We start from the raw sequence: 10,143 nt of genomic DNA, 5'->3' as shown, positions 1-10,143 counted from the left end.
TATGCTCTAATTATAAATCTAGTACACACAATGATTTTATAATAATCTAACATAAATGTCTTGAATAAGTTAACATTATTACAATGATAAGAATTTTATCTTTTCAAGAAGAGATAATGTTGCTTGACTATAATTTTATATAAGCATGTTCATATCGTTATTATGAAAATGGTAAAAAATATGATCTGACAAAAGAACTGAATATTAGTTTTTTCTAAAAATGCTTCACAAACTCCTTAGCAGCAAAAATGTGCTTGATATTGAGGCATTGTGGCAAAATTCTTCAAACATATCTCATTTTCCCAAATTCCTTTTAAACATCAATCTCATTTTCCAAAAATCCTCTAAATTAATCTCATTTTCTCAGTCTTTTAAACACCAACCACAATTTGCCCAAATCTTCTTAAGTTTAAATCCCATCTCTTTTTCCCCATATCCTCTTATTAAACCAATTTCATTTTCAACAAATCCTCTAAATGCCGACCTCAATTTGCCCAAATGATTTAATCATATATCAATCTCATTACCCAAAAATCCTCTAAATCAATCTACAACTCATTTTCGAAAAAAAGTTCTTAAAACCAATCTTATTTTCCCAAAACCATCTAAACTGATCTTATTTTCCAAAAATCCTCTAAAACTAATATTATTTTTTTTAAATATTCTAAACAATATTAACAATATTTCAACAAAAAAAATAGCCTTATTTCATTTTCCGATAAGATGTAAATGTGACCCTTGTCATTATGTATTGTATATATACAGAAATAATTCTTACAATTTTATAAATATCCCTTAATGAGAAAACCGATGTTTCTACAACAAATCACAACCACTTTAAAATAACATTACATACATGTATGTAAGAATTTGAAGAAGGTGTATCTCTGCATATAAATTTTATCTGTTGCTGCTAAAAGCCGACTTGTGTATGTGATCCTGATGAAAATAAAGAAGCGGTGACCTCACAAGCTCAAACCACTGTATCATTCTGGATCCTGATTCCCCGATTACCTCAATGATGTAGCTCTATTATGCAAATATTTCCTGGTATCTTAACACAATTTCACGTACAGTCTCAAGATTATGAACACATGTATTGTTACAGTATCTGTCTATGACATGATCATCTAAGTGACACAAAATTTGATCAGCACTGAGTAAGTTGTAAGTTGTAAAACCTGAAAAAAAGAAAAGAAAATATTATATAAAATTACAGTGATAAATAAAAGTGCTAAATACAGTGTAAAATTAAATCACCCAAAGTCCTTAACAGCTGGTAACTTTGAAATTTTCAACGGCTCAGTAGGCCAACTGTAACAGATTCCATTAAATTACATGTAGTATGATGATGCAGCACATTAACAGAAGAACAGGACAAAATTTCTCCTATTTTCTTACTTTAGAAGTCTTGACTAATACATAAGTCATTGAATATAAACTATTGCCATTCTATTAACAGGGAAGTGCAGGGATAGCAAGGTAAAGTATCTATACATAGATACATCTTAGGTTTTACATTTTGTCTATCCGCACACTGCCCCATCAATAAAGGGCTTTTGTTTTGGTGTGAAAATAGCAGCCCTGGACTTTGTCCAACTAGCAGTGCAGGGTCATTTTCACAGGCCTGTATACCACATACAATCTGCATGGGGCAAAAAACAAAGCTTGGTTGTTTATATTTTTTAGTTTACGATCCAAATCTAGTTTATGGTCAAGACTGATGACACGCTTGTGTAAGTAAGTTATCGAGATTTGACAAGGTCAGAGAAAGGTTAGGTCAGAGTCTGAATCAAGAATGTCTGCACGGTAAAAACCAAAAGTTTGAACATTCAAAAGTTCAATACATGCTTATCCATAAAAAACAATAATTGATGAATATTAGATAGAGTTGAATGAAGCAATGAAATCTTTAAAATTAACTTAAAAACTACATTTTATACCTACAAAACAAAAAGCCACCAGGCTACAATTTCTTTATTGTTCTTTTGAAATATGGATGTTCTTTATGCTGCTTGTCTGCCAAAGAATGGATAGGTTTATTATCAGTTACATGAAACTCGTCCTCTTCATTTAATGATTCTGTGCCAGAATCGCTACAGCTATTATCAGGTTCGCTATCAATCACTTCAGTTTTCAATGTCACATAACAATGATCGGATTTTTCAGTCTTGATTTCTCCAAACATTTTAGCAAGTTCGTTTTCTACAACAGCCTGGGTTTTGGTCATTAAACCTGAGGGCACATCAACAGAAGAATCTGTCATCTCTTCATAAGTGTGATCCATTAATAAATGACCTGGCAATAAACCCTGTTTGACAAACAATGTTTTCCCACTTTCATTTTCCGTATCCGGTTTATTTGGTAGTTTAAATTGAGTAATATCTTTAAACACTTTTACAACTTCTTTATCACATTTCGATGCACATGTTTTTTCATCCTGTGTATGTTCCTTTTTTACCTCAACAGACTGGTAACTGTCGTCTAGGAATGGTGATTTTGTAAAGTCTTTTCTTTTGAAATTGTTGCTTCCAAGCAAGCTTAAGTCATCATTACTTCGTCCTCGTTTAATACCAACATTTGAGGGTAAACTGTCTCTCCTTTTCACATGTTTTTGTGAATAATTTATGTACGTATGATCTTTATATAAGCATTCCCTATTTTCTTTAATGCATTTCTCTCGCAAGGCTCTGTAATCTGGGACAAGCATTACATAGGAATGATCCTTAACAAATATTTCCGATGACGGCGGGCTGTTAGGAAGTGAAAACGATGTTCGGCCCTGAATTGACATCATGGAAAGATCAGGATCTGAAACGCCAGGTAAAATACAATTTTGAGTGAACACGTCAACAGTTTTAACATTTAGATTATCCACTGAAAGACATTTTTCAGATATATTGTCAAACCCTGTCACATCCAAGGCACTGTCGTTTGACCGATAATGCGGAAGTATAAAGTACTTATCATTAAAGCTACTTTTTGTTGATGGGACAACCAGATTTTCATAAGAGAGACTTTGAATTTTACGATGACAGTAAGAATCCAATCTACTTCCAAAGTAATAGCTATGATCTTTGTCCATGCCTTCCTTTGACTTCTTTTTGTCTGAATATGCATAAGAATGCTCATCACGTGGATCTCCCTCTAGAGCTATAGCAGTATGAACAAGTCTTTCGAAAGAAGTCATTTCTTTCCGATCACATTCACAAAAAGTGCCTCGTGGCTCAACTTCTTCCGTTTTTACCAAAATCTCAGCGCATTCGTCTTCTGTTAAGTTCGTGCAGTCCTCCATACTTTGTTGTTGTTTCTTTGGAAAGCAATTACCGCAAACAAATATGCTTTGCATAAATACGCAAAATATTATTGCGTAAAATTATAAAACGTCGTCGTTTTTCGTGTCTGATCGATGTATTGAATAATGAGAGGTCAAGGGTTATGGATGCATTTTACTTCCGCTAAAGGGAAATAACTGTCGTAAAAATGTAATTCTAACAACAGTTAAATTTCATGGCAAAAGTGTCATATGGCGGGAAAATCAAATTTCATAATATGCAAAATAACATATTAAGCTCCTGGCTCCATAGCAAATTGAACAAGGAACATTAGCCCTTTAAAGGCAGTTAAAAGCTTCTATCCTACACACTGTACAGTAGTTTGGGCGTTTAAATAAAAAATTCATCAAAAGATAAAATTTCACCACTGGCTCGTACATTATGGAATTTTTCTTAGTGTAGGCTATCAGGCTAAAATTTCTGTAACAAAATGTTTTTTTTTAAATTATCCTATCAAGTTAAGTCCTTAGCCACACGATAATACAAGAAAACAGGACACTTGCTCTAGTTGATTAATACATGACGTCTTGTCCGACGAAAAAAATATAAGTAAGGAATTTGCATTGTTTAATCTGCTGCTTTTTTAAACCGTTGCAACGTTATATTTTGTTAATATTGATTTTAATTATAAACACACCCGTTAACTGGTTGCAGTTTTTTATTATCTTGCAACTGATTGTTGCACAATATATCATAGAAAATTTTGTCTCTAAAAAGAAGCAAAGAAGAAGATCATCTATCTTTGTAATCTGGTTAAAAGCTAGACTAAAATTTATCCTAATGGGTTTGATAATAGGGGTGTTAATATCTGTGTCATGGAAACTGCAGATTTTACTTTTATCTATCTATATGCGTATCAAATAACATGTCTAGATCTTCGTAAATAAATATGGTGATGGCTTTAAAGCTACATGCCTCCAGATGAGTCAAAATATTTCAATAAAATCAAACTTGAGAAAAATATACTAGATCTAGATTCTAAGATGTAAGGAAAAGTAAAAAAACTTCAAGATTCAAATATATTTTACATAATTTTTATTATGTGCGATTAATGGCTGATTTTTCAGTATTTACAACTATATTTCTACTGCGTTACTAACGTAGTACATGTAAAGGCTATTTATGCATATTTTGACCACTTTTTGGTAATTTACGTGGCTTGTAAGTGCCATTGATAATGAATAAATTGCTTCCTTTTGGTTACTTCGCAATATTACACATTCAAATACATTTCCAAAATGTTCATGAAAATTAGCATAAATCTGGAGACGTGCTGCTTTAAGACCCATTTTTGTGAGAGAGTAGCTTTAGTATCCGACACACAATGCCCTATATTACATAATGATATTATAGCAACAAAATTTACATAGAATCTATAAACCTTATTAAATTCTCGGTGCCTAGTTTGGGTTACTGATTAATACCTGTGAACCATCACTGTACTGATAAATAGAACGGTCTGGGAACTAAGGCACAAATATCGGACCTGGGTCCAGATTGAAAAAAACCTGTGTTCATCTTAAATGTGTCAACCCCCCTCCCCCCCCCCCAAAAAAAGTGAAATATGAGCCACTTTAACTTATTGAAACAGTATATCCTCTCCCATGCATTGTGATTTTGTTATTTTTCATAACGGAACTTTCTGTTTTGTTTTTTTTTCTTTGTTTCTTTGCTGAATTTTTTTCTTGGTGGGGGGGGGGGGGGTGTTTGTTTGTATTTTTGCATTTAACGGAACTTACTGTTGTTTTTTATCTTTGTTTCTTTGTTTTTTGTGGTTGTTTTTTTTTATAGGAGGTGGGGATTGCTCTGCGGCCAATCTCTTCCACTGAGAGAATAATATTTAAACACCTTAAAAAGTTCATATATTTTATTCGTTTCTAAATGCTATATATCGTATATAATTATATAAAACTGAAAAATCAACATATGGACCGCGCCACGACAAAACCAACATTGTGGGTTTGCGACCAGCATGGATCCAGACCAGCCTGCGCATCCGCGCAGTCTGATCAGGATCCATGCTGTTCGCTTACCAACCCTATTAAAGTAGAGAAACTGACAGCGAACAGCATGGATCCTGATCAGACTGCACGGATGCGCAGGCTGGTCTGGATCCATGCTCGTCGCAAACCCACAATGTTGGTTTTGTCATGACGCGGTTCAGTAAACATATATTAGAGTCATGTGAGACAATTAATACATACACCCAGATAGGGTTAGATCACATGATTTTGTCAACTGATAATAAATATTAAACTGTACTTTATTTACTTTGTAATTTTATTGTTGTAAATACGTCGTGCTCCTTCATGGAAATGATAACACTGTGATGTAACTGTTTATTAATGGATACTAGTTATGTTACATAGAATGTGGAATACTGGCGAGTTTTAGGAGCCAATATCAACTGGAATATATTGTACATGTAAATGTAAGTTCACATACAGGATAATTTTAGATAAATATCTAAATAATTTTTCACTTTTGAATTACATGTAGAAAGATAGCAAATTATAGATAAACTATATGACAAAATTATCAAACGGTGTATTTAATTTATACTTACTAAGTTCAGGTTTTTACTCAAAATTATCAATTTATGATCCCTATTGCGAAAAGTAAACGTACGTGGAAAGACAATATCTATTCTGTTATCCGCAGCGCTGACAGAGTTTTAACTTTGGCACTTTTTGCGCGTGCTTTTTGAGTGATCTGACAAAAGTTTCTTGCGTGAATGCAACTCTGTTTTACAGAAATAAAGACATTAAATATCTTGATTTAACTGTGGAGAGTCAATGAAAATGAGAGAAAACCCTTGAAATAGACAAAGTCATAGTGCTTAAAATTCAAATCGGGTTCGTACTTTAATGGATCAAAATATTATCTATAAAGACGTACGTAATTGCCTCAATACATTTCGATTCATTCGAACTCGTATGAACTCACGTCAACGGTATTGCCGTAACGTGCGGTAAGAAGACGTGATCTTTATAAACTTGATTGGATTTGGTAAGGTAGTCATGACTGCTCGAGTTGTATCAAAAATGTCGGATAAATGCCTTTGATTTGCGATGGAATAACTTAAACATTTATCAACATAAATAAATAACATTAAAAATATATATACATACTATGACTGGATATATATAATTAACTGAAGTATGGTATCTGTTTATCGGTAGGATTTGCCGAGAAATGAGAAGGAATTTTATATATAATGCGTTTACAAGTATATGTCTTGATCTTTCTTTCACCGCATGTCGTTTAAAGTAAACGACAAAGAATGTAAGGACTTTTTTCTTGTTGTTACCATCAATGCCGTGTGCATGATGGTTTGATTAAGGTACATGAACATTTACAAGCAGACGAGAGCCATTTTTTCTTTCGAAAAGGGCGACAACCGTGTATATAAGAGAAAACTATCATGATAATACAGACCGACCCTATCCATTCGAAACAGGCTTTTTCATACTGCATGAAGGTACATTGACATTAATTTTGTTGTAGCACTACACACCAAGGCTTAAAGGCACATTATGTCTCAGATACAAAACATTTTTTCTTAAAAGGGTAAACAAGAGTTTTATAACTTTTAATAATGGTTTAAGAGAATCTTTAAATCATTTGGTTTTAGAGAATGTTGCATGCTTATCACCTGAAGAAAGTAGGGTAGCAAAATGTAAACTAAGTAGTATTTGACTTCCATACACAATATTAAGTCACTATAACTTTACTTATTGTTAAAAAAGCAACAGAAGCGAAAGTAGGATAGTTCAAAAACTTGAAAATGAGTAACTTTGTGAGAATTTCTGGGTAATAACAGGCATTTAAAGTAATTGAGAAAATTAAAGATATTAAATATATTCTGCTGTTTTGTCACAACAAATCCTGTACACTTATTACAGGTGCATATCAGCGAAACAGTTATTACATTGAAAAAATGTCCAAATATGATAGTTTTGTTAACTCTGACAGTTAATCTGCAGCGAATTTGCAGCAAATTACCATGGACCATAACTCATTTAATTTCCAACAAATTTGCAACAAATCAACAAGGTGCATACATTCACATGAAGACAACAGAACTATTCTTATACATTTCATGGCTCTTGAAGTTATACTTTTAGAGTATTGACACTTGATCCATTAAGTCTAACAAAATTCTATTTTTTTAACAAAACAGGGGCACAAGCAGCCAAACTCTAACAAATTTGCATTAAATGCACTGATTCTGACAATCCTTGGAAAGTGTCATTCCACTAGCAGTTTTACTTTTGGAGTTACACATGACATACATTGTAACTGGTAGTTTTAATGCTACCCCACCCCCATATCATGGTAAGGGCATAAAAATTAATGACAAGCTAGGAAGTGATGTATCAATTAACATAATTATCTATGTATAAACAAACAAATATTTTATCAAAGTTTTATCTATAATCAAATGTCAAATAAACAATAAAACCTTATAAACAATCTAAAATATACATGTTTTTTGTTCATACATCACAAGGAAGTTTTAAACTTCATTATAGCACTACATGTATATTAAAAACTTTACAAGATTTATTTCATTCTTTTACATAAAATAAAAAAAATATCAATAAGATATAGATTATATTATTCACGCTATATAACTTATTTAAAAAACTAAGGGGATTATCAACAAATGATAAAACGAGACTGAAGTAGGGTGCCTCAGGAATATTTATGGTGCCTTAAAAAAAAATTTGTTTTATCTAATTTGAACCATGCACATGTATCTCGGTATTTATTTTGTGAATATACAGTTCAGTTCACACTAAAAGTTACACAAGGTGCACTTGATGTGCACTAGAGGTGTAGTACTAGACACATATTGGATTAGACAGTATAAAGCAGTTACATTTAATTTCTTATTATTATAGTTCCCGCTAAAAGTTACACAAAGTACATTTGATGTGCACTAGATGTGAACTACCAGACCCGTATTGGACTGGACAGTGTAAAGCAGTTACATTTAATTTCATATCATTTGAGTTCACACTAAAAGTTACACAAAGTACACTTGATGTGCACTACAGGTATACTAGACCCATATTGGATTGGACAGACTGTATTTTCATAGTTATGATTTTTAAAGAAAGTAGGAGAAAAAAATAGAAAAAGAAGTAATATTTCAGATTTTGGTATTATTAGATAATTTTCTTTTATAATCTTTTACAAAAAATCATGACTTTTTACCTCTCATTTGGGAATATCCCATATTCATAACTGACTAAAAACAAACAAATATTTCTATGTTTTCTATACAACAATTCAGTATTTAAAGTATTTTAATTTCAACTTTAGAGATGTAAACAAAGTTTGTTTTCTATTGTTAATGTAATATGATATTTTTCTACTTTTAAACTTTGCATGATGGTATTATATAGTTTTACCCCTGTTAACAAACCATCTGTGTATTGTATTGTTTTACCAGAAGATTTATGTAAAGTAAAGAACCACACCCGGGGCTTGCGTTTTTTCCAAAAGAGGGACGCTAATTGTAACTATAAAAATGTGCTTTAAATTGTCTTTATTAATGATACAATTTGAATGTTGAAATCATTATTTATTATTATAATCTAATACATTATACAGGTGTTGTTTTTTTCAATGATTTTATATTACAGGAGTGTTATAGATTGTTATTTTTAAAATTAAAATATTTGGATTTTTTGGATGCTATAACAAATCTATAAGGTAAGATTTTTCTTTTTTTCTTCTACAAAATGTGGTGGAGGCCTAAGTAGAGGAAGGGTGGGGGGCGGGGGAGCCGGCATTCAATGAAACAATATGAGACATGTCCTACAAAATCTTCATTGTTACAGTGTACAGTATTTTGTTTTTAGTTTGAGTGAACATAGCTATGAACAGACGGAGGGAAAGTGCTCCAGAAGCAGGGATACATGTCAATCCAAACAGGGCCAATACCCCCGTATCACGACCGCCAAGTTTGAATACCGGACATAGAAGCATTTCACCTAGTGTACAGGTTTATTTTCATATTTCAAAAGGGATGAAATGTTATAGTGATATTGTATATAAGTATGATTTCAACATTTGTATTGTAATGACTATTACTTTAAAAAAATAATTATTTAAACATTTATTTTCAAACCAATTCTTACAATTCAAATAAAATTTCAAGTTGTTATCTTGTAGATGGAAATATTTTGCACAAAAATTTGATTTATTGGAATAAATATTGCCTTCGGACGGCAGCATCTACAAATCTAATTATTAAAAGGAGCCTCCATGGCTGGCCACGGTCGCTGAGACCTATGAAAAATATGTCCTCTCTACTGAGAGATGGAATCCTGATAGCGATTAATTTAGCTAATACAGAATTTATTTTGATTTTGGTATCTATAAGCTTATAAACACATTCTCAACTCTGTTCCTGAAACCAACCAATACTAAGAACAGGCATTAGTCTCATTTGTTTTGTCAATTGGCAGAATTGGAGGAAACAAGAGCTTGCCTCCGACTGGGTTTGAACCAACACGGCCAGCAATCCTTAAATATGGTGCATATGGTATTATATAAATCACTCATACAATGTAGCCAATTAATTATTTGGGACTTAAATTTGGATTCTTACATGTGATGATCATTTTGTCAAAGCTATCAAGCAAGCTTACAATTACAGAAATTTGATGGTTCTACTGGCATGACCCTGAACAGAGACACACACCTTGGTCAAAAGACCAGAGACACACACCTTGGCCACTGGACCACAGACACACACCTTGGCCACTGGACCACAGACACAAACCTTGACCAC

General features: G+C 32.6%; 2 protein-coding genes across 5 annotated transcripts in view; one reads left to right on the top strand and one right to left on the bottom strand.

Moving 5' to 3' along the window:
• Positions 1-756: 756 nt before the first annotated feature.
• LOC132756814 (uncharacterized) lies at positions 757-3,467 on the bottom strand. Of its 2 annotated transcripts, none has more exons than XM_060747958.1 (2): positions 1,944-3,467; positions 757-1,181 (listed from the first exon to the last, which is right to left on the bottom strand). In XM_060747958.1, exon 1 carries the CDS (start codon positions 3,347-3,349, stop codon positions 1,967-1,969), a length of 1,383 nt encoding a protein of 460 aa, XP_060603941.1. In that variant the 5' UTR covers positions 3,350-3,467; the 3' UTR covers positions 757-1,181; positions 1,944-1,966. The 2 variants fall into 2 exon arrangements, with proteins under 2 accessions (XP_060603941.1, XP_060603940.1); XM_060747957.1 differs by having other exon boundaries at positions 1,948-3,467.
• A 2,134-nt stretch (positions 3,468-5,601) lies between these two features.
• Positions 5,602-10,143, top strand: part of LOC132756812 (P protein-like) — a 34,096-nt gene continuing 29,554 nt past the window's right edge. Inside the window, exons 1-2 of one of the 3 annotated variants that reach the window (XM_060747955.1) lie at positions 5,602-5,760; positions 9,209-9,351. In XM_060747955.1, the coding sequence (XP_060603938.1) occupies positions 9,226-9,351 (126 nt within the window). In that variant the 5' untranslated portion in view covers positions 5,602-5,760; positions 9,209-9,225. Of the gene's footprint in view, positions 5,767-9,208; positions 9,352-10,143 lie in introns of all 3 variants that reach the window. The other 2 variants (XM_060747956.1, XM_060747954.1) reach the window with 2 other exon arrangements.

This window comes from Ruditapes philippinarum, unplaced genomic scaffold (genome assembly GCF_026571515.1).
Source record: "Ruditapes philippinarum isolate M1 unplaced genomic scaffold, ASM2657151v2 ctg1408_1_1_1_1, whole genome shotgun sequence".
Lineage (NCBI taxonomy): Eukaryota > Metazoa > Mollusca > Bivalvia > Venerida > Veneridae > Ruditapes > Ruditapes philippinarum.
This window is presented reverse-complemented; position numbering and strand designations above follow the sequence as displayed.